This window comes from Amblyraja radiata, chromosome 7 (assembly GCF_010909765.2).
Source record: "Amblyraja radiata isolate CabotCenter1 chromosome 7, sAmbRad1.1.pri, whole genome shotgun sequence".
Classification (NCBI taxonomy): Eukaryota; Metazoa; Chordata; class Chondrichthyes; order Rajiformes; family Rajidae; genus Amblyraja; species Amblyraja radiata.
The window spans coordinates 26,128,578-26,153,003 of record NC_045962.1 but is presented as its reverse complement, the minus strand read 5'-3'; the positions used below and the strand labels follow the sequence as shown (position 1 = coordinate 26,153,003).

General features: G+C 42.9%; 1 protein-coding gene across 5 annotated transcripts in view; it reads right to left on the bottom strand.

Annotated features, from left to right (window-relative positions):
* Nucleotides 1-24,426, bottom strand: part of atf2 (activating transcription factor 2) — a 143,506-nt gene that overhangs the window by 39,145 nt on the left and 79,935 nt on the right. For 4 of the 5 annotated variants that reach the window (XM_033023909.1, XM_033023908.1, XM_033023910.1 and 1 more), the window contains one exon: nt 5,816-5,991. In XM_033023909.1, coding sequence (XP_032879800.1) covers nt 5,816-5,991 — 176 coding nt within the window. Of the gene's footprint in view, nt 1-5,815; nt 5,992-8,518; nt 8,636-24,426 lie in introns of those variants that run through there. The other variant, XM_033023912.1, reaches the window with a different exon arrangement.

The following is a 24,426-nucleotide window of genomic DNA, read 5'->3' as shown; positions in this document are numbered from 1 at the left end:
AGGATTTGGTCTAAGATGGCCACCAGGGTTTGGTGGAGAGAGATTTGATCATGGAGCGTGAAAACTCCTTCTTGTGGAAAAGGCTATTGTCTGGCATTTGCATGACATAGGTGTTCATTGCCACTTTTCAGCCCAAGATTAAATGTTTTTCAGGCTTTGCTGGATCTAGGTAAGAACTATTTCATTACCTACAGATTTGGGAAATAATTGAATACTAGAACAATCAGCAAACATCTGCATATGTTGAAGGCAAGGTACTTGATGAAGCATCTGAAGACTGGTTGACCTTCAACAATATGCCCTGGTTCTCACTAACTTAAATTTTACCAAACCTCCTTGATGCCATGCTTAAACCATAAACTGCCCAGAGCATCATAAGGGCAGGCACTCTCCCTGTCTATTAAACATTTTATTTTCATCCATGTTTGGACTAAGATTTTAATGCAGGCTGGTGTAGAGTGACCTTGGAATGGGCTGTAGCCTGTGCATCAGGGCTGAATTCCTGACACCACCTTTTGTGATTTCTGTAAACTACGCATGAATGTAAACATTAGAGTGTCTGTCACTTCTCTGGTGTAATGATTACAAATGTTTACACCTTCATTATCATGGAATTTAGATCAATATAAACCTATTTGTCAAATTAAACACATCAAGATCTCACAAATGTCAAATGAGATGGCCAGCTTTTGGTCTAATGATTGCTGATGGACATCAAAACAATCCCTGCCTTTAGAAAATAGTGCCATGTGTTTTTTAATCAATTTCAAGAAGTAGGTAAGATAATGCTTTAAGGCTTCACTCAAATGTCAAACCTCTGGTAATGCAGCGTTATTTTATACTGGACTTGAAGAGCATTAAGGTGGATAAATCCCCAGGACCTGATGGGATCTATCCCAGGTTTTTTTTTTTTGAGAGAGGCACGAGAGGAAATTGCAGGAGCCTTGATGAAGATCTTCGTGTCTTCTCTTGCTACAGGCGAGGTCCCAAAAGCCTGGAAAGTAGTCCTTTACTTAAGAGAAGAAAAATTCTAGGGAGTTACAGGCCGGTGAGCCTCACATCTGTTGTAGGGAAGCTACTGGATAGGATGCTTCGGGATAGGATTTATTCCTATTATGAAAGAAATGAGGCAATTAGGGACAGTCATCATGGTTTTGAACATAGCAGGGCTTGTCTTACTAATTTGATCGAGTATTTTTAGGAGGTGACGAAGGTGATAGATGAGGATCGGGCAGTGGATGTTGTCCACATTAATTTTAGTAAGGCATTTGATAAAAGTTCCCCATGGCAGGATGATTCAGATGGTTAAAATGCACGGGATTAACAATGACTTGGTCGTTTGGATTCAGAATTTACTCATTGATAAAAGACAGAGTGTTGTGGTGGAAGGACAACATTCAGGCTGGAGGTCTGTGACCTGTGGAGTTCCACAGGGATCCGTGCTTGGACCTCTGTTGTTTGTAATATAGAAAATAAATGACTTGGACATAAATGTGGACATGTTGATTCGTTAAGTGTGCTGATGACACTAAGATTGCTGTGGTCGCAGACTGTGAGCATGGGTGGAGAAATAGCAGATAGAGTTTAATCCGAGCAAGTGTGAGGTGATACATTTTGGGAAGTCAAGAGGAAAATATACAATTAATGTTGCGACTCTTAACAGCATCGATCTACAAAGGTTAGACAATTAGACAAATTTATTCGTCACATGCAGCAACTAAGGTACAGTGAAATGAATTTGCCATGCAGCGATGCAATTGAAAAAAGGACGCACAATACACAATAGAATTTAACATAAACATCCACCACAGCATTCTTCACTGTGGTGGAAGGAAACAAAGTTCAGTCAGTCCTCCTCCTTTGTTCATCCGTGGTCGGGGCCATGAACCCTCCGTGGTCGCCGCTACGGATGGCCGGATGTAACGGCCCTCTCGTCGGGATGATCGAAACTCCGACGTCGGGATGATCGAAATTCCGATGTCGGGATGGTTAAACACACTCCGCGCGCGGCTTGGAGTGCCCGAATCGGCCACTTTCTTACCGGAGACCGCGGCTTCAGGATGTTATAGGCCGCAGGCCGACGATCGGAGCTCTTCTCCGGCAAGGGATCCCAGGCTCCGGTTGATAAGTCCATGCCACGCCCGCGGCTAGAAGCTCCGCAGCACAGCCCCATGATGCCAAAGTCACCAGGCCAGCGATTGGAGCACTCCTTTCTGGCGACCCCGGCAAGGGTTCGCCCCGCTCCGCAATGGAAAAGTGCCCGCTGCTGAAGCTCTGGGCCTGACTCCGGGAAAGGTTGCTCCAATCCAAGCTGTTAGGGAGGCGGGGAAGCGACATGGAAAAAGTCGCCTCTCCGTCGAGGAAGTGACTGAAAAACAGTTTCCCCCTTTTCTTGGGAATCTTGGGATCCAAGTCCATAACTCCCAGAAAGTGGCAACACAAGTAGATAGAGTGGTACAGAAGGCACATGGTATGGTTGCTTTCATAGGTTGGGGCATTAACTATGAAAGCTAGGAAGTCATGATCCAGCTCTATAGGACTTTGATTTGGCTGCATTTGGACTGTTGCACATTTTTGGTCACCCCATTAGAGGGAGGATGTAGAGGTTTTGGAAAGGGTGCAGAAGAATTTTACCAAATGATGCCTGGATTAGGGGTTATTAGATACTGTTGGACTGACTTGGATTATTATCTCTGGAATGCCTGAAGGTGCGGGGAGACCTGATAGAAGAAAGTAAAATTATGAGAAGCATACATAGGATAGGCGGTGAGATCCTTTTCCACATGATGGAAAAATCAAATACTAGAGGATATAAATTTAAGATGAGAGGGGCAAGGTTTAAAGGAGATGAGTATTTTTGAAAACAGAGGGCGGCGAGTGTCTGGAACCTACTGCTGGGTGTGGTGGTTGAGCCAGATAAGGTAGTGACATTTAAGAGACTTTTGGATAAGTATATGGATATGTAGGGAATGGAGGGATATGGATTACATGCAGGCAGATAAGAGCTGGACTTGGCATCATATTTGGCACAGGCATGGTGGGCCGAAGGGCCTGTTTTTGTGTTGAACTGTCCTATGTCTAGTTCGTATAAATGTACAGTGCCCTCCATAATGTTTGGGACAAAGACCCGTCATTTATTTATTTGCCTCTGTACTCCACAATTTGAGATTTGAGACAGAAAAAAATCACATGTGGTTAAAGTGCACATTGTCAGATTTTATTGAAGGCCATTTTTATACATTTTGGTTTCACCATGTAGAAATTACAGCTGTGTTTATACATAGTCCCCCCATTTCTGGGCACCATAATGTTTGGGATACATGGCTTCACAGGTGTTTGTAATTGCTCAGGTGTGTTTAAATGCCTCAATGCAGGTATATGAGACCTCTCAGTACCTAATCTTTCCACCAGTCTTTCCATCACCTTTGGAAACTTTTATTGCTGTTCATTAACATGAGGACCAAAGTTGTGCCAATGGAAGTCAAAGAAGCCATTATGAGACTGAGAAACAAGAACTGTTAGAGACATCAGCCAAACCTTAGGCTTACCAAAATCAACCGTTTGGATCATCATTAAGAAGAAAGAAAGCACTGGTGAGCTTACTAATCGCAAAGGGACTGGCAGGCCAAGTATGACCTCCACAACTGATGACAGAAGAATTCTCTCTATAATAAAGACAAATCCCCAAACAGCTGTCCGACAGATCAGAAACACTCTTCAGGGGTCAGGTGTGGATTTGTCAATGACCACTGTCCGCAGTAGACTTCATGAACTGAAATACAGAGGCTATGCTGCAAGATGCAAACTACTGGTTAGTCGCAGAAATAGGATGGCCAGGTTACAATTTGCCAAGAAGTACATAAGAGGGCAACCACAGTTCTGGAAAAACGTCATGTGGGCAGATGAGACGAAGGTTAACTTATATCAGACTGATGGCAAGAGCAAAGTATGGAGGAGAGAAGGAACTGCCCAAGATCCAAAGCATACCACCTCATCTGTGAAACACGATGGTGGGGGGTGTTATGGCCTGGGCATGTATGGCTGATGAAGGCGCTGGCTCACTTATCTTCATTGATGATACAACCGCTGATGGCAGTAGCATAATGAATTCTGAAATGTATGGACACATCCTATCTGCTCAAGTTCAAACAAATGCCTCAAAACTCATTGGCCGGCGGTTCATTCTACAGCAAGACAATGATCCCAAACATACTGCTAAAGCACAGAGGAGTTTTTCAAAGCTAAAAAATGGCCAATTCTTGAGTGGCCAAGTCAATCACTCAATCTGAACCCAATTGAGAGAAAACTGAAGGGGACTAGCCCCTAAAACAAGCTAAAGATAGCTGCAATACAGGCCTAGAAGAGCATCACCATAGAAGACACCCAGCAACTGGTGATGTCCATGAATCGCAGACTTCAAGCAGTCATTGCATGCAAAGGATATGCAACAAAATACTAAACATGACTACTTTCATTTACATGACATTGCTGTGTCCCAAACATTATGGTGCCTGAAATGGGGAGACTATGTATAAACACTGCTGTAATTTCTACATGGTGAAACAAAAATGTATAAAAATTGGAAGATGCAGTTTAATGTGGATAAATGTGAGGTTATCCACTTTGGTAGCAAAAACAGGAAGGCAGATTATTATCTAAATGGTGTCAAGTTGGGAAAAGGGGAAGTACAATGGGATCTGGGGGGTTCTTGTTCATCAATCAATGAAAGTAAGCATGCAGGTACAGCAGGCAGTGAAGAAAGTGAATGGCATGTTGGCCTTCATAACACGAGGAGTTGTGTATTGGAGCAAAGAGGTCCTTCTGCAGTTATACAAAGCCCTAGTGAGACCACACCTGGAGTATTATGTGCAGTTTTGGTCCCCTAATTTGAGGAGGGACATTCTTGCTATTGAGGGAGTGCAGCGTGGGTTTACAAGGTTAATTCCCGGGATGGCAGGACTGTCATATGTTGAGAGAATGGAGCGGCTGGGCTTGTATATTCTGGAATTTAGAAGGATGAGAGGGAATCTTATTGAAACATATAAGATTATTAAGGGTTTGGACACGCTAGAGGTAGGAAACATGTTCCCGGTGTTGGGGGAGTCCAGAACCAGGGGCCACAGTTTAAGAATAAGGGGTAAGCCATTTAGAACGGAGATGAGGAAACACTTTTACACACAGAGAGCTGTGAGTCTGTGGAATTCTCTGCCTCAGAGGGCGGTGGAGGCCTTTTCTCTGGATACTTTCAAGAGAGAGCTAGATAGGGCTCTTAAAGATAGCGGAGTCAGGGGATATGGAGAGAAGGCAGGAAAGGGCTACTGATTGGGGATGATCAGCCATGATCACATTGAATGGCGGTACTGGCTCGAAGGGCCGAATGGCCTACTCCTGCACCTGTTGTCTATTGACAATGTGCACTTTAACCATGTGATTTTTTTCTATTACAAATCTCAAATTGTGAAGTACAGAGGCAACTAAATAAATGATGGGTCTTTGTCCCTAACATTATTGAGAGCATTGTATGTCTGCCGTGGGGAGTGAATCTGAAACTATCTAACTAGAAAGAAACATTCTACTTACTAATTTTAACTTACCAGTTTCTATTTTCTATCAAATTTCCAACTTGTGCAATTTAAAAAATCTCAATTAATTTGTGAGGTCCATATTTGATCCAACTGTTCCACTATAATTAAGAAGTTTTTTCGGACGGTTTTAATTTGTGGACAGTCAGATGTTGAAGTCACAATTAGCCAGTGTCTTACCAAACTATTATATCTCTCAAACAATGTAATAAAATATTAATCTCAGTACTTACACTATGCTTCTGTTTGTTGGCGGAGTCTGTGTGATGACAGAAGTAGAAGTTGGAGAGGGCAACGCTTGTTGTATGATAGCACCAGTTTCTGAATTTGCAAGGAGCACACTGGGGACTTGCAATGATGCTGGACGAATTGTTGATACCGTTTGTGTTGTCTGTTGTAATGGGACATCCTGTAGCAAAATGCCAAAAATATATTAGCTTAATATTTATAACTACTGAAAGATTTAAATTTTATTATCTTAGTAACTCTCTGTGCTGTTATTAATAGTTTGATATAAAACAGGAGGTTTCGTCACGTAACGCTTAATGTGTTATAGGTCCATTAATACCTGATATTTGATGTCAGGAAAAGGTGCAAGGCATAAGGGAATGAGTGGTAGGAAGAGGGTACAGAATGAGACAGAAGAGCTAGATAAGGGTGTGGAGGTGGACAAAGAATAAAAATCGGGCAAAGGTAGAATGAGAAGAAACATAAACCAGAAATTAGACAGGAGGAAGAGGAAGGAGTTTGGCGATAGGAAATTAAGGTTTTCTTGTTGGTTCATTGGTAGAAGGGGTGTGGTGGGGGGGTGGGGTGCGTGACAGTAGAAAATTCCCTTTTAATCTCCAACAACTATGGCTCAGTTTACCAATGCTCTTTTTGTTCACTCCATCAGGGTTTGAACATTAATTTGATACATCAGGGCTGTACCTGGTTTGGTAACTGTTTACAATGCCCATATCTGATTTACAGTGTGATCCATGAACTAAGAAGGATATTCTATGCTGAAAGATCCTTTAAGTAGGCTAGAATACCCTCTGCTCTTAAGATCGTGCAATCTTTTCAGAGAGACTATTTTTCATTATATATTTCATTAATTTGTGAGTAAAGAACTTTCATAATTACCTTTGAGCTGAACATAAGTTTGTGCTCAGATGGATTTTTTTGGATTAATTGAAGCAAATATTTAACATATACAGGTGCACAACCTTTTATCCGAAAGCCTTGGGACCAGACACTTTTCGTAATTTGGAATTTTTCGGCTTTCGGAATGGAAGATTTTTAGCGTAGATTTTAACGGCTGGCTCAGTGGTAGAGTGCTCGGCTCATATCCGCAAGGTTGCGAGTTTGCGCCTCGATCCCGGCAGTTACTCCATCGCGAGTTTGAGTCTTCAATGTAGTTTTTTCTTGCAGAATAGGAGAGAATAGGGAGGGTTAGGCTGGGATCATTCTCTGCGAGATGATCTTAGTGCGGGAGACAAGTGCAGGAGAGGTGTACTGACTGTGTGGGCAGAACTTTGGAAGTGATTGCCCACCATTCTCAAAAGCCGCTGTGTCTCCCTGTCCCTCCAACTCCAGAGGAATCCGCTCCCCGATGGGCCGCTACGGCGACAAGTGGCAGTTCGCCCACAGCCCGAGCTGCGCCACCCCAAGAACAAGACGTACTTTGCACACCATCAGCTTCTGCCCCTACGGGGAGCGTGTTCCTCTGGAGTTGGAGCGGGACTGGGCTGGAGTTGCTGATCTGGGATCTCCGTGCTTGCAATGGGCCTGGGGGTCGGTGTCCCGATGAGGGGGCGCAGCTCGGGCTGTGGGCGAACTATCACTTGTCGCCGTAGCGGCCCATTGGGGAGCGGCTTCTGGTGGTCCTGACGTCTCTCAGCTCCTGTCCAGGGGGGTGGCCGGAGACGTCGGGACCAACAGGAACCCGCTCCCCGATGGGCCGCTACAGCGACAAGTGGCAGTTCGCCCACAACCCGAGCTGCGCCCCCTCATCCGCAACCCGGGTTCCTCTGGAGTTGGAACGGGGCTGGGCTAGAGTTGCTGCTGACTGTGAGTCTCTGGGATGGTTCCGCTGTCACCTCTGCGGGCCGCCCTCGGTGAACGTCTTCAAGGACCTTTCTTCAAGGACCGAAAAAATGTCCGCTATTCGGAGCTTTTCGTTATTTGGAATTTCGGATAAAAGGTTGTGCACCTGTAGTCAATTTATTGCAGTAAATGAATCAGAATGACTGTCAGGAACTTGGCAGTGACTATAATAAATGGATTATAGGACCAGGTAGATTTGAAAGACCATTTTTGACAAAAAGGTAAAAGATTAAGGGAGAAAATCTGAAGGACCAATGACCAGACAGCTGAAAGCATGACTGCAAATGATGAGGAATGTGAAAGTTCAGAAGCTAAGAAGTACAAGATCTCAATGGGCTTTCAGGATGAGGTTTTGTTACGGACATAGGGATGGGTGAGGTCATGGTTTAGGGAAAATGAAAATTCTTTACAAGGCATTGTCAGAGCATATGTTATTTTCAAGTTTATCATAATTTATTTTTTTATTTAGAAAATATATTGCTGCAGTTGAGAAAGTATAGTTACTTGACCAGTTTATAGTATGAAGCTTTACTATCCTAAACTAACGATGTATTTTTTTAATGCATAATTCTATCTCTTTTATAGTTGAATCTCCTGCTGCAACCAAATGTTGACATATTTAAAGTGGATTTCTCTGATGAAAGAGTCTTTTGCATGATGAGCAGGAGTATATAATTTCAGCATGATAAATTTACAAATATGATTTTGAAATGTTTACATAGAAATTTCTGAAAATATTAAAGACAGAATTAATGGCTTTGCAACAGGAACAGAGATGAGTGCCAAGTATAAGATTTACAGCTCTAGATTTTACAAGCAGTTCTGTCCAATTCCCAGATGTACTTCACCTCTGGACTCCCCATGGCTTCCAAGTCCATTAGTGAAGCAGCATCATGCTGAGAAACACCAGCATCTGTCCTCGGATCTCGGGCCAGGGTGACCTGGTTCATGATGGACGTGTTCAACTATTTAAAGAGGGATTGTAAGATCGCAAGAGAGAACAGAGAGACTAAAAGTCGAGACTTCCAGAAATATTCCAGTTTCTTGTGTTTGAAAGCTGGCAAATCTGGGGGAGGGACTTGTTTTAGGCCACCCATGTAACTTCATATTGTTGTTCATGTTCATGATGTATCTCAGGCCCATCCAACTCAGATCCAGATGTATATTGGCAAGGCTTGTTGGACTTTCCCACTCACTAGATAAATTTGGAGGAACAATAAATATGGGCTTGAAGTGCAGTACCTCATCCTATTCTGGAAGATCCAAAACACAACGGTATCACTATTAAACCGCTTATGGGATTACTCATGCTTAATTGATAAACTTGGCATTTTGCATATACTCAATTTCACAGAGTTAGAGATACTTAAGAAACCTCCTCCATAAACCAATCTGATGATCATGGTCTGCAAATACTTTGTGATAATTTACCCTGCATAATCAGCTTGACAAAAAAAATATATTATCAGACATTTACAGTAATTCTGTTGAAACAGGTGTGAATAATGTGAATAGAAAGGCGGAGGACAGGATGTGAAGTTGTTTATAACTGAGTTCCTTAAGAGACGGGTTCAGTGGATATTACAAAAGCTGAGCTGCTTACAAGGCTAATTAAGAATATAGGAAAAAGCAAGAGTAGGCATCCGGCTTCTTATGCCTGCACTACCATTCAATAAGATCTCGGCTGATCTTTCACTTCAGTATCATTTTTCTGCACCAGCTGCATACCTCTCAGTTCAAATCAGTCCTGAGGGCATTTCAGAGCAGGTGCTTATCATGGGATCAGTGGCATATTAGATTAATAGATTTAGCTCTTAGGGCTAACGGAATCAGGGATATGGGGAAAAAGCAGGAATGGGGTACTGATTTTGGATGATCAGCCATGATCACATTGAATCATGGCTGGCTCGAAGGGCTGAATGGCCTACTCCTGCACCTATTTTATATGTTTCTATGTGCAGGCCATCCCAGACAAAGGTGGTAAATCCCCTTTCCCGAAGGACATTTGTGAATCAGTTGGGTTTTTATAGAAATCGAGCTGCTATGGGAGTAATTTTCCTGGTGCAAGTCCATAAATTACCAGATTTATTAAATTCAATTTCAGAACTATCTATAATGGGATTTGAATTCACATTGTCCAGTGCACATTCCATGCAAGGTTTTAAATATATTACCGTAGATGGTAACATTGAACAGATTTTGAAGTAGTCAATGGAGACCACGAGTTTAACTTGTTAATAGGATACAATGATCAATTTTAATTTAAATTCCGCATATATTTAAAGATTTATAGCATCGTTTTGCTGAACCAAGGTTTGTGGTCCATCCATTTTAAAGTCATTAAAATCATACAATAAATGCATCTCAGTTTCATTATCATAAATTTCAGGAGAATCTCGTCAAACCTGATGACAACAGGACTGTAAATGTACATTGCATATTTTTTACATGAAGTATTGATTTATTTACTGAAAGTTCATTAAATAAGATGCAATAAAATGTGTGGAAAGCATGCACACATGGTAGAATGTAGTACTTGTATTCAACTTGGGGACGATATGTATTGTGTACTCAAAAATCTTTTCAAAAATTTGACTGAATAAAATTGTATATGTGGATCATGTAAACAGTATTTATACAGGTCAGAGGCAAGGTCCTATCTTGGAGGAGCCATCTTGTTGAACGGCTGCTAGCCAGCAGCCGTCTGTTTTAAATTCGTTTTTTTTAATAGTTTTTAGTGAGTCCTGTTTTTTTGTTTGTAGGGGATATGGTCTTTTTAATGTGGGGGGTAGGTGTAACTATATTTTTCGGTCCCTACCTGGTCGGTGTGGCAGCCTTTTCTCCGGGCTGCCCGTCGACCCGTCCTCGTGGCCTACCAGCGGGCTTGGAGCGCCGTTTCCTGGCGCGGACCGCCCAGCACCTCGGCCTCGGCGGCGGCACAGTGTTGGAGCGCTGGAGCGGAGCGGAGCGGGCGATGCCTTGCCTGGGTCGCCGCGCTGGAGCTCTGGCGAGCTGGACCGCCGAGAGCAACATCTCCGGGCTGCGGGTCTGCGGAGCGGAGGCGTGCGGAGAGGCGGCAGTGCGGAGAGGCGGCGCCGACTTTTTCATCGGGAGCCTGGGAGCTCCAAACCGGCGCGGCCTTGTCGGCTTCGGCAGCCGCGGGCTCCAACCAGGAAGCGGCCGTTCCAGGTGGCCCAGCCGCCGAAAGGACTCTCCCGACGCCGGGGCAAGACCACCCGGTGAGAACGGCCAGGGACATCGGGCCTCCGTAGAGGCAATTGCGGTGGCCTCAATAGGCCTGACTTTGGGGTGAACATGGGGTGGGGACTGGACATTGTGCCTTCCTCCACAGTGCTATCCACTGTGGGGGGATGATTTTTTTGTCTAATTGTAGTCCTGTAGGTCTGTGTCCAAGATGGCTGCCGTGAAGAGAGAGTGGACGCTGGCGCGCTTTGGCTGCCGCTGCTCTCTCTTCACACTGTGTTTTTGATTTTCTGTTTTTGGATTGAATTCTGTTTTTAATTTGTGTCTCTGTGATATCTTTATTACTTGTTATATTCCGATTATATGTTTTTATTCCGATTACTATGTAAGGTGTCCTTGAGATGTCTGAAAGGCGCCCATTAAATAAAATTTATTATTATTATTATTATCAGAATTATGATCGATTCACTAAATTACATAATTGAGAGGCTCACTTCCAATGTATCCTCCAAACTCTCATACTAGTTTACCCACTCCATTAGATATGCAAATCTGTGCCCATTGTTTATCACTATTCAATCATAGGATGTTGGTCTTACTGCTATGACTAAAATTTGATGCAGATTGTTTATTGTTTGAGAATGCGGTAATAAGCACATTGCTTTAAGTTGCTGCTATGTCTTGAGGAAAAGGAATGCTGATGGGTAGGGTGTTCCACAATTTTCACCCATGGACAGTATAATTTCAGGGTGCAGGAAGCAGGCTTAAGGCGATGGTAATGCCACCGAGTGCCAAATGGACATATCTAAACTCTTTCTTGTCAAAGTATGATTGCTTGGCACAGTTGAAATACAAATTTTACAAGGTATGTTTCAATAGACAATAGGTGCAGGAGTAGGCCATTCGGCCCTTCGAGCCAGCACCGCCATTCACTGTGATCATGGCTGATCATCCCCAATCAGTGCCCCGTTCCCCCCTTCTCCCCATATCCCTTGACTCCGCTATCTTTGAGAGCTCTATAAAAGCATCCAGAGAATTGGCCTCCACTGCCTCTGAGGCAGAGAATTCCACAGATTCACAACTCTCTGGGTGAAAACGTTTTTCCTCATCTCTGTTTTAAATGGCCTACCCCTTATTCTTAAATGTGGCTCCTGGTTCTGGACTTCCCCAACATCGTGAACATGTTTCTTGCCTCTAGCGTGTCCAATCCCTTAATAATCTTACATGTTTCAATAAGATACCCTCTCATCCTTCTAAATTCCAGTGTATACAAGCCCAGTCGCTCCATTCTATCAACATATGACAGTCCCGCCATCCTGGGAATTAACCTTGTGAACCTACGCTGCACTCCCTCAATAGCAAGAACGTCCTTCCTCAAATTTGTAGACCAAAACTGCACACAATACTCCAGGTGTGGTCTCACTAGGGCCCTGTACAACTGCAGAAGGACCACTTTGCTCCTATACTAAACTCCTCTTGTTATGAAGCCCAACATGCCATGAGCTTTCTTCACTGCCTGCTGTACCTGCATGCTTACTTTAAGTGACTGATGAACAAGGTGCCCCAGATCTCATTGTACTTCCCCTTTTCCCAACGTGACACCATTCAGATAATAATCTGCCTTCCTGTTTTTGCCACCAAAATGGATCACCTCACATTTATCCACATTAAACTGCATCTGCCATGCATCTGCCCACTCACCCAACCTGTCCAAGTCACCCTGCATCCTCATAGCATCCACCACACAATTCACACTGCCACCCAGCTTTGTGTCATCTGCAAATTTGCTCATGTTACTTTTAACCCCTTCATCTAAATCAGTAATGTATATTGTAAATAGCTGCAGTTCCAGCCTTGCAGTGCCCCACTAGTCAATGCCTGGCATTCCGTGAATCCCTCCTCTTTGTTTCCTGTCTGCCGACCAATTTTCTATCCATGTCAGTATCCTACCCCCAATACCATGTGCTCTAATTTTTCCCACTAATCTTCTATGTGGGACTTTATCAAAGGCTCTCTGAAAGTCCAGGTACACTATATCCACTGGCTCTCCCTTGTCCATTTTCCAAGTTACATCCTCAAAAAATTCCAGAAGATTAGTCAAGCATGATTTCCCCTTCGTATAGTATATACTTAAGTATCATCCAAGTCTTTCTGCACAAGAGCACAAACTGCTTCGGCATTTGAGGAGAACAAACATAATAAAATACAAGAATCATCAATAACCCAGTCATCATCTAAGTTTATAATAGTGCGGAAACTGGAAGCAGATGGGTCTGGGATACTATGAAGAAATCAGGCAGTGATACCCTGGAGCTGGGATGATTGGTCAGAAAAAATCATAACCAATTAATTTTTTGTGACTTTAATCAATTCAGTTTTAGTGTAACTGAAAAGCCAGGATGTTGATGGAGAGGTGAAGAAGCTACTATATTTGAATGGAGGTGGATTAGACTTTCTCTAGTTAGTAAGGTCATTGCCAAGACCACAAGAAAATAAGAGCAGGGGGTAGGGCATCTGGTCAATCTTCCCTGCCCTGTTACTCAACATGATCATGGCTGATTTAGCCCAGGTGAAAACTCATTGTCTGTGGCAAATCTCCATAATCCTCAATTCCCTGATCTTTCAATAAGTTATTTCTATAGACTTCAAATACTTCTAATGATCTAGTTTCCGCAACTCTCTGAGGTATAGAATTCCAGAGATTCACTATTCTCTCCAGGAAGGATTTTTTACATAGCTCAGTTTTAAATGATTAGACCCTGATCTAGAAACCATGTCTCTTAGTTCAAGACTCTTCCACCAGTGAAGACCTCTACCCTGTCAAGCTCACTTAGGCTTTTACATATTATAAAAAGATTACCCCTCATTCTTCAAAACTACAAAGAATATAGACCCAACCTGTTAAGAATCTCTTGGTAGGTTAATCATTTTATCCCAGGAATAAGCCTGGTGAATCTGCGTTGGGTGAGCTCCAAACGAAACGTAGAAAATAGGTGCAGGAGTAGGCCATTCGGCCCGTCGATCCAGCACGGCCATTCAATATGATCATGGCTAATCATCCAAAATCAGTGCCCCGTTCCTGCTTTCTCCACATATCCCTTGATTCCATTTGCCCAAAAAGCTATATATCTCTCTCTTGAAAACGCCCAGTGAATTGGTCTTCTGTGGCAGAGAATTCCACAGATTCACAACTCGCTGGGTGAAAAAGTTTTTCCTCATCTCAGTCCCAAATGGCCTACCCCTTATTCTTAAACTGTGACCCTAATTCTGGACTCCCCCAACATGGGGAACATTTTTCCTTCATATAGCCTGTCCAATCCGTTAAGAATTTTATATGTTTCTATTCTATAAGATGCCCTCTCATCCTTCTAAATTCCAGTGAATATAAGCCCAGTTGATCCATCATATGTCAGGCTACTGATGTCAGGCTAACTGGTCTATAATACCCTGTTTTCTCTCTCCCTCCTTTCTTAAAAAGTGGGGTTACATTAGCTACCCTCCAGTCCACAGGAACTGATCCAGAGTCTGTAGAACATTGGAAAATGATCACCAATGCAGCCACAATTTCTGGGGCCACCACCTTGAGTACCCTGGGATGCAAACGATCAGACTCTGGAGATTTATCTGCCTTCAGTCCCAACAGTTTAACTAACACCACTTCCTGACTAATGTGGATTTCCTTCAGTTCCTCCCTCCCGCTAGATCCTCAGTCCCCAGGTATTGCTGGGAGAAAGTTTGTGTCTTCCTTAGTGAAGACAAAACCAAAGTAATTGTTTAACTGGCCAGCCATTTCCTTGTTTACCATTATAAATTCACCTGTTTCTGACTGCAAGGGACCTACATTTGACTTCACTAATCTTTTCCTCTTCACTATCAATGCTACAATATTCTTTCTTAGGTAATGGGACCAGGCTGCACACAATATTCCACGTGTAACTCACGAATACCTCATACAATGGAAACAAGCTCCTATTGCAATAAAGCCCAATATGGCACTTGCCTTCACAAAACTTGCCGTACTTGCCTGCTAGCATAGTGATTCATGCATAAGAACACCAAGTCCCTTTGTACTTCACTCATTTGCCATCTCCTTCCATTTAGATAACAATCTGCCTACGATTCTTCTTACAGAAGTGCATGTTACACATTAAACTCTATTTGCCAAGTTTTTACACAGTCAAGCCACAACCCATTACGGAATTACACTATCTTCAATGCAATATGCCCTTCCACCTGTTGTCTGGTACTTCGGTGATGCAAATGTTACTTGCCACTTGCCAACCAATTAAAAAGTTGCCCAAAAGGTGAGACTTTGCAGAGCTCAGTGATGCAGAAAGATTCTGAAAGTACGAATGCATGATAGACAAAAGGGTAGCTGAACATACACTGCCCTCCATAATGTTTGGGAGAGACCCATCATTTTTTCATTTGCCTCTGTACTCCACAATTTGAGGTTTGTAATAGAAAAAATCACAAGTGGTTTTAATAAAGGCTATTTTTATACATTTTGGTTTCACCATGTAGAAATTACAGCAGTGTTTATACATAGCCCCCCCCACCCCTCTCATTTCAGGGCACCATAATGTTTGGGATACAGCAATGTCATGTAAATGAAAGTAGTCATGTTTAGCATTTTATTGCATATCCTTTGAATGTAAGGCCTGCTTGAAGTGCTGGATGCCTTCTCTGGTGATGCTCGGCCATGCCTGTATTGCAGCCTTCTTTAGCCCATGCTTGTTTTGGGGGCTAGTCCCGTTCAGTTTTCTCTTCAGCATGTAAAAGGCACGCTTAATTGGGTTCAGATCAGGTGATTGACAGCCACTCAAGAATTGGCCATTTTTTTAGCTTTGAAAAACTCCTTTGTTGCTTTAGCAGTATGTTTGGGATCATTGTCTTGCTGTAGAATGAACCACCGGCCTATGAGTTTGAAGGCATATGTTTGAACAATACCATCAGGGGCGCCGTATGATTGGCAACCTCGCCAACAGTCGGTCTGTTTTTTGATCTTTTCTTTAGCTTTTAGTGTGTTTTAAAAGTTTGTGTAAATGTTCTCTGGTTTGTTTTACATGGGGGGAGGGGGAGGGGTCGGGGGAAACTTATTCAGTCTCTTACCTGGTTTTTGGGTCGTCTCTCCGGTCGCTCTGTGGCCTAACATCATGGAGCTGGCGGCCTCCTCGGGACTGACTTTGAGCCCCACCGCGGGGCGTGGACTTACCATCGGGGCTGATCCCTTGCCTGGGATCGTTCCAACCACGACCTGCGGACTTTAACGTCAAGGGCTCGTAGTCTCGGAAGAGACCGAATCGGGGTCCAATGACGCAGAGGTTCGACCAGCCCCGACCCGGGGTCCGATCGCCGGCGCGGGGGGAGTTGAGATTCAGCCCCGACGCAGGAGCAGATCGCCCCAATGTGGAGGGCTCGACCGCCGGGTACGGGTGTAAGATCGTCCCATCAACGGAAGGCTCGAGGCCCCCGACCGCGGGCAAAACAAAGAAAGGAAGAGATTGAACATTTTTTTCACCTTCCATCACAGTGAGGAATGTGGGGGAGTCACTGCGGTGGATGTTTATGTTAAAATGTATTTTGTGTGTTCTGTTGCTTTTTATTTGTATGACTGATTTGGCAAATAAAATTCCCCGTATGTTGCAAAACATACTTGGCCAATAAAATATTATTGAATTGTATTGTATTGTGACTTCAGCAGATAGGATGTGTCTATACACTTCATAATTCATTATGCTACTACCATCAGCAGTTGTATCATCAATGAAGATAAGTGAGCCAGTACCTTCAGCAGCCATACATGCCCAGGCTATAACATCCCCACCACAGTGTTTCACAGATGAGGTGGTATGCTTTGGATCTTGGGCAGTTCCTTCTCTCATCCATACTTTGCTCTTGCCATCACTCTGATATGTTAATCTGTGTCTCATCTGTCCACATGGCCTTTTTCCAGAACTGTGGTTGCTCTTTTAATTACTTCTTGGCAAACTGTATCCTGGCCATCCTAATTTTGTGGTTTGCATCTTGCAGTGTTACCTCTGTATTTCTGTCCATGAAGTCTTCTGTGGACAGTGGTCATTGACAAATCCACACCTGACTCCTGAAGAGTTTCTGATCTGTCGGACAGGTGTTTGGGGATTTTTCTTTATTATAGAGAGAATTCTGCTGTCATCAGCTGTGGAGGTCTTGCTTGGCCTGCCAGTCCCTTTGTGATTAGTAAGCTCACCAATGCTCTCTTTCTTCTTAATGATGTTCCAAACAGTTGATTTTGGTAGGCCTAAGGTTTGGCTGATGTCTCTAACAGTTTTATTCTTGTTTCTCAGTCTCATAATGGCTTATTTGACTTTCAATTGCACAACTTTGGTCCTCATATTAAATCAAGTCAACTTTATTTATCACATACACATGATGTACAGTGAAATAAAAGTGGCAAAGCTTGCGGGATTGTGCAAAACAACAGAACATAACAGAACCAGTAATTACATTTAAAAAAAGACACAACAGTATTTATGCCCTGGTGAGATCAGGGTTTACAGTCCTGATGGCCTGTGGGAAAAAACTCTTGTTTCATCCTCTGTTTTCGCAGCGTGATAGCGAAGGCGCTTGCCTGACCGTAGCAGCTGGAACAGTCCGTTGCTGGGATGGTAGGGGTCCTTCATCATCTTGCTGGCTCTGGATCTGCACCTCCTGGTGTATAGGGCCTGCAAGGGGGGGGGGGTGCGGGAGTGTAGTTCCTGTGGTGCGTTCGCACTACTCTCTGCAGAGCCTTCCTGTCCTGGGCAGAGCTGTTGCCAAGACACAGCTGTCTGAAGAAGGGTTTCGGCCCGAAACGTTGCCTATTTCCTTCGCTCCATAGATGCTGCTGCACCCGCTGAGTTTCTCCAGCATTTTTGTGTACCAGAGCTGTTGCCAAACCAGATAGAGATGTTTCCGGACTGGATGCTTTCTACAGCACCAGAGTAAGATTGAAGGATCATCACAGAGACACTGAATTTCCTCAGCTGCCTGAGGTGGTAAAGGCGCTGCCTTGCCTTTCTCACCATTGTGGCAGTGTGTGTTGTCCATGTCACATCCTCTGTGAAGTGGACTCCCAGGTATTTAAAGCTGTTCACCCTATCCACAGTAGTCCCATTTATTCTCAGTGGCGTGTACGTCCTCGGTTATTGTGCCCTTCTAAAGTCCACAATCAGCTCCTTAGGTTTAGTGACATTCAAGAGGAGGCTGTTATTCTGACACCAGAGTGCCAGGTCAGCTACCTACTCCAGGTAGGCCTTCTCATCGTTATCGGAGATCAGGCCCACCACCACTGTGTCATCAGCAAACTTGATGATGGAGTTGGAGCTGAACCTGGCCACAGAGTCATGTGTGTACAGGGAGTACAATAGTGGGCTGAAGACTATGTATAAACACAGCTGTAATTTCTACATGGTGAAACCAAAATGTATAAAAATGGCCAAATTGTAATAAAATCTGACAATGTGCACTTTAACCACGTGTGATTTTCTTTCTATTACAAATCGCAAATTGTGGAGCACAGAGGCAAATAAATAAATGATGGGTCTTTGTCCCAAACATTATGGAGGGCACTGTACTTACAAGTCATTATAAAAGATTTGAGAATAATATTGTTGATTGCTATGGAAATATCAAAGTATGGAGGCGATGCTCCAGGTACATATAGGATATTGGTGAGACCACATCAGGAGTGCTGTACAATATTGGTCTTGCTGTGCAAGGAAGGATCTTTATGTATTGGCACTTCAGACATTTTACTTGACTGATGCCTAGATCAACAGTTTATCTGATGAAGAAAGATTGGAAATGCTGAGTTAAGATTGACATCAAGTTAAGAAAGACACAACTGAAATATTCAAGGTTCCAAAGAGACTAAAAAGCAATGTTTAAGAGGCAGTTAGACAGACATATGAACAGGCACGAAACGGAGGGACATACACTGGGTTAGTCTACCTTTTCTTTGGAAATTCCAATGTCAATATTTGAGCTATACGCACTCATCCATGTTTGGAATGTCAGTCAGTCTGATTATACACCCTTTGCTAATAAGCTCTGAGGACCCAGATCATGACGAGGCCATTTATTCCTTTTTCAAATGGTAATGCATTATTCAAGGCTGGGAAGAACATCCCATCACAAACCTCAACACCTTCTAGCTGGTGTTGAGCTGGTAAGTGTAATTGGGCAGAAACATTTGAAGTTAAATGCACCGCTTTGAATGGACCAAATACTACAACGTAAAAAAAAGTATTGAAATAGGTCCTCGGGTGAGAACGACTTTGAAACTATTTGGACAAGATATTTGGATGAACGAGCATCAATAGCTTGCATTAACGGTAGATGGACTGCATAAGGAATCACAATAGACATATTAGTCGGTCTGAAGATGCCCATGTTACAGATGATAGTGCAGAAATTCTTCCCGGGGAAACATGCAAGGGCTCTCATGTAATGCAATTAGTCTATGCTCAAGACATTGCAATACAATATTATATGAACTGAATACAAAGTACAATTATTGTCATCAATTTAGCTCAATATCAAATCAATTGAATTGTGTGCATATTGGTAATTGGCATAAAATTCCAATATATTGATTGGGCCAAAAGCTGGACAATGTGCTGTTGGGAGTTCAGACGTTGATTTCCATCAAGGCAATTCAAGTGAAGCCCACATTAAAGCTAATATCCCAGAACTCACAGCAAATCTCAACACAGCTCAATGCAGATTGACAAAGATTTTTAACAAATCCATCTCCTTGGGTATAAACAATATGCCGCTCTACATCCAGTAATGACACTGCCGTATGTAATGAATCATTGAGCACATTCCTAATTATGAATGTGCATGCACGTCACCAAGTTGTATGCATGATCTGTAGCACTGGAACAGGAATAGCTGTAATACTTATACTTAGAGAAATAACAGTAAAGTTGACATTTAAAAAAATATATACTTCAGGATTATGTGGGAGAAGGCTGGCAAATTGATTTGTGCGAGCCATTTCTGACGTTTTCCATATAAAATTGTTTACTGCAAACTAAATCAAATTCGTATGAAGTTTACATGGCTCACACATTAAATTAATACAACACAATCAAAAATATTTGGTATCTGGATGCTGCTTTAGGTCAGCATGATAGGAACCCCAAATCAGCAGTGTGAGGTACGGGCAATAGTGAGATGAGTTAATATTTACAACAAATGAAAGGAAGGAAATTAGCCAGGAAAGCATTAGTATCGTTGGAGAATGCCTCCTCTTACATATCAAAGTTTCAAAGTTTATGATGTTCTGAAGTTTTACAATTTTGATAGAACTCACACCAGCATGAATATAAGATTGAGATATTTTAAGCATTAACAGATGACAAAACATTTATTTGTAATATTTTCTCATTTCTCCTGCTTTGTCCCGCATGAAGCATACCATCCAGCTGATTCTTCCCCCGTGTTGGATCTAACTCTTGTGAGATCCTCCTCTGTAGCAATAATGGGTGTACCTTCATCAGAAGGACTGCTCCCTAGGATTCATAACAGCAGCTCACCACCTTCATCTTGACGACAATAAATGCTGGCCTCACCATACTTACATTCCAATGCTTACATACTAAGTCATTTGACTGAATCTTGGGATGATGTGGGAAAGAAGAGGAAGGAGGTTCTGCAACGTGAGTATAGAGAATTAGGTAGGAGGCTGAAAAGCAGGACTTCTAGGGTGGTTATCTCTGGGTTGCTTCCAGTACCTCGTGCTAGTGAGGGTAGGAACAGGGAGATATGGGATCTGAATGTGTGGCTGAGGAGTTGGTGCAGGGAGCAGGGATTTAGATTTCTAGATCACTGGAATCTCTTCTGGGGCAGGGGTGACCTCTGCAAAAGGGACGGGTTGCCCCTTAATTGGAGGGGGACCGACATTCTGGCAGGCAGGTTTGCTAGTGCTACACGGGTGGGTTTAAACTAAACAGTGGGGGGGGGTGGAGTCAACAACGTGGAAGCGCATGCGTGCAGTTAATGGGAAAGAGAGTGTAGGAAAGGTAACGTTTAAACTAAGAGGGCAGGGGGATGGGAACCAATGCAAGGAGACAGAGGGATATAAAAGGAGGACAGAAGCAAAAGGTAGAAGGGAGATGAGAAACACTAACCTGAAAGTTTTGTGCCTTAATGCGAGGAGCATTCGTAATAAGGTGGATGAATTGAAAGTGCAGTTAGTAGTTAAGGAATATGATATAGTTGGAATTACGGAGACAAGGCACCAGGGTGACCAAGGCTGGGACCTAAACGTGCAGGGGTATTCGATATTCAGGAAGGATAGACAGAAAAGAAGAGTAGGTGGGGTTGTATTGCTGGTTAAAGATGAGATTAATGCAATAGCAAGGAGAGACATTAGCTTGGAAGCTGTAGAATCGGTATGGGTAGAACAGCGAAGTAGCCAAGGGCAGAAAACACTTGTTGGAGTTGTATACAGAGCACCAAACAGCATTAGGGAGGTTGGGGATTGCATCAAGCAGGAAATAAGGGATGCGTGTAGCAAAGGTACAGCAGTTATCATGGGTGACTTTAATCTACATATAGATTGGGCCAACCAAATCGGTAGCAGCGCTGAGGAGGAGGACTTCCTGAAATGTATAAGGGATTGTTTTTTAAACCAATATGTATAAGAGCCGACTAGAGGACAGGCTATCCTAGACTGGGTATTGTGTAATGAGGAAGGATTAGATAGTGATCTCATTGTGCAAAGCCCCTTGGGCAACAGTGACCATAATTCGGTGGAAAACTGCGTTAGGATGGAAGATGACACGATTAATTCAGAGGCTAGGGTCCTGAACTTAAAGAAAGGAGACTTTGAAGGTATGAGACGGGAGTTGGCCAGGATGGACTGGCTAATTATACTTAAAGAGTTGACGGTGGAGAGGGAATGGCAAAGATTTAAAGACCGCATGGATGAACTCCAAAAATTGCTCATCCCTGTCTGGCGAAAAAATAAAACGGGGAGGGCGGCTCAACAGTGACTAACGAGGGAAATCAGGGATAGTGTTAAATCCAAGGAAAAGGCATATAAATTGGCCAGAAGAAACAGCAAACTGGAGGACTGGGAGAAATTTAAAATTCAACAGAGGAGGACAAAGGGGTTAATTAAGAAGGGGGAAAAAGAGCATGAAAGAAAACTTACAGGGAATATAAAAACACTCTGAAAGCTTCTTTAGATATGTAAAAAAGAAAAGATTAGTGAAGACAAATGTAGGTCTCTTACAATCGGAGACAGGGGAATTTATAATGTAAACAAGGAAATGGCAGAACCGTTAAATGAGCACTTTGGTTCTGTCTTAACTGAGAAGACACAAACAATCACCCATAAATACTAGGGGACCGACGATCTAGTGGGAGGGAGGAACTGAAGGGAATCCACATTAGTCAGGAAATGGTGTGAGGTAAACTGTTGGGACTGAAGGATAGCCAATGCAACCCCACTTTTTAAGAAAGGAGAGAGAAAACTCGGTATTATAGACCAGTTAACCTGACATTGGTAGTGGGGAAGGTGCTTGAGTTGATTATTAAAGATGTTATAGCAGCGCTTTATGAAAGCAGCGACAGGGTTGGTTAAAGTCAGCATGGATTTATGAAGGGGAAATCATGCTTAACTGATCTTCTGATCTTCTGGAATTTTTTGAAGATGTAACAAGTAGAATGGATAAGGGAGAGCCAGTGGATGTGTTGTATCTGGACTTTCAAAAAGCCTCTGACAAGGTCCCACACAAGAGATTAGTGTACAACATTAGAGCACATGGTATTGGGAGTAGGGTATTGACATGGATATAGAACTGGTTGGCAGGCAGGAAGCAAAGAGTAGGAATTAACGTGTCCTTTTCAGAATGGCAGGCAGTGACTAATGGGGTGCCGCAAGGTGCCCCAGTTATTTACAATATATATTAATGATTTAGATGAGGGAATGAAATGTGTCATCTCCAAGGTTGCGGATGACACAAAGCTGGGTGGCAGTGTGAGCTGTGATGAGGATGCTCTGAGGCTGCAGGGTGATTTGGTTAGGATGGGTGAGTGCGCAGATGTATGGCAGGTGCAGTATAATGTGGATAAATGTGAGGTTATCCACTTTGGTGGCAAGAACAGGAAGGCAGATTATTATATGAATGGTGTCAGATTAGGAAAAGGGGGAGGTGCAACGTGACCTGGGTGTGCTTGTACATCAGTCACTGAAAGTAAACATGCAGGTGCAGTAGGCAGTGAAGAAAGCTAACGGCATGTTGGCCTTCATTGCGAGAGGATTTGAGTTTAGGAGCAAGGAGGTCCTACTGCGGTTGTTACAGGGCCTTGGTGAGACCTGGAGTATTGTGTGCAATTTTGGTCTCCTAATTTGGGGAAGGACATTATTGCTATTGAGGGAGTGCAGTGTAGGTTCACCAGGTTAATTCCCGGGATGGCGGGACTGACATATGATGAAAGAATGGGTCGACTGGGCTTGTATTCACTGGAATTTAGAAGGATGAGGGGTTCATTTAGAAACATATAAAATTCTTAAAGGATTGGACAGGCTAGATGCAGGAAAAATGTTTCCGAGTCCAGAACCAGGGGTCACAGTTTAAGAATAAGGGGTAGGCCATTTGGGACTGAGATGAAGAAAAACTTCTTCACCCAGAGAGTTGTGAAACTGTGGAATTCTCTGCCACAGAAGGCAGTGGAGGCCAATTCACTGGATGTTTTCAAGAGAGAGTTAGATTTCGCTCTCTGGGCTAAACGAATCAAGGGATATGGGGACAAAGCAGGAACTGATTTTAGATGATCAGCCATGATCACATTGAATGCCGGTGCTGGCTCGAAGGGCCGAATGACCTCCTCCTGCACCTATTTTTCTATGTTTCTATATGTACTCAAATGTGAATGGAAGGAAGCAATTTATTCCACACAAACAAATGAGCAGTCACGTTTTGTCGAAATGCATAACATTTTCTTGCTGCAATATTGCAGGTATATTGAGCTAGTGGAGTAGGAATCAAATTGACAACCATCCTGATACGTACACAGCTGAACCATGAAGATAGTTTGAGGATCCTGGGATTATTTAGTGAGGAGAACACTAATAAAGTATACCATAAAAACTATTCAAGATATAAAATAATAAATTGAACTCCGATCATGTTTCAAATTGCTATAAACTTCAAAAGCAAGCAAATGGAATTGACCTACAAGATAGCAGGACTGATTAGATGCGACTATTTTGTTATAGATAATCATAAATGTGTATAATGTATACAGGAAGACAGCATAGATAAGGCAAGATGCAGAAGAAACATGCAACTAAATAAAATTCATTTTTGAGATTGACAAATAGACTATAAAATATCTTACTTTATGCTAAGAACCTGAATAATGTGATTCCAACTTTGCATTTCTGATACTTCAGGCTTATAATTAACATAACAATAAAACAATTGTTGCACCTGTGGAATAAGAAACAGAGTTTGAGTTAACATTTCTGGTTAATGGCCTTTCATCAAAACTGGTAATTGTTAAGATGTATTTT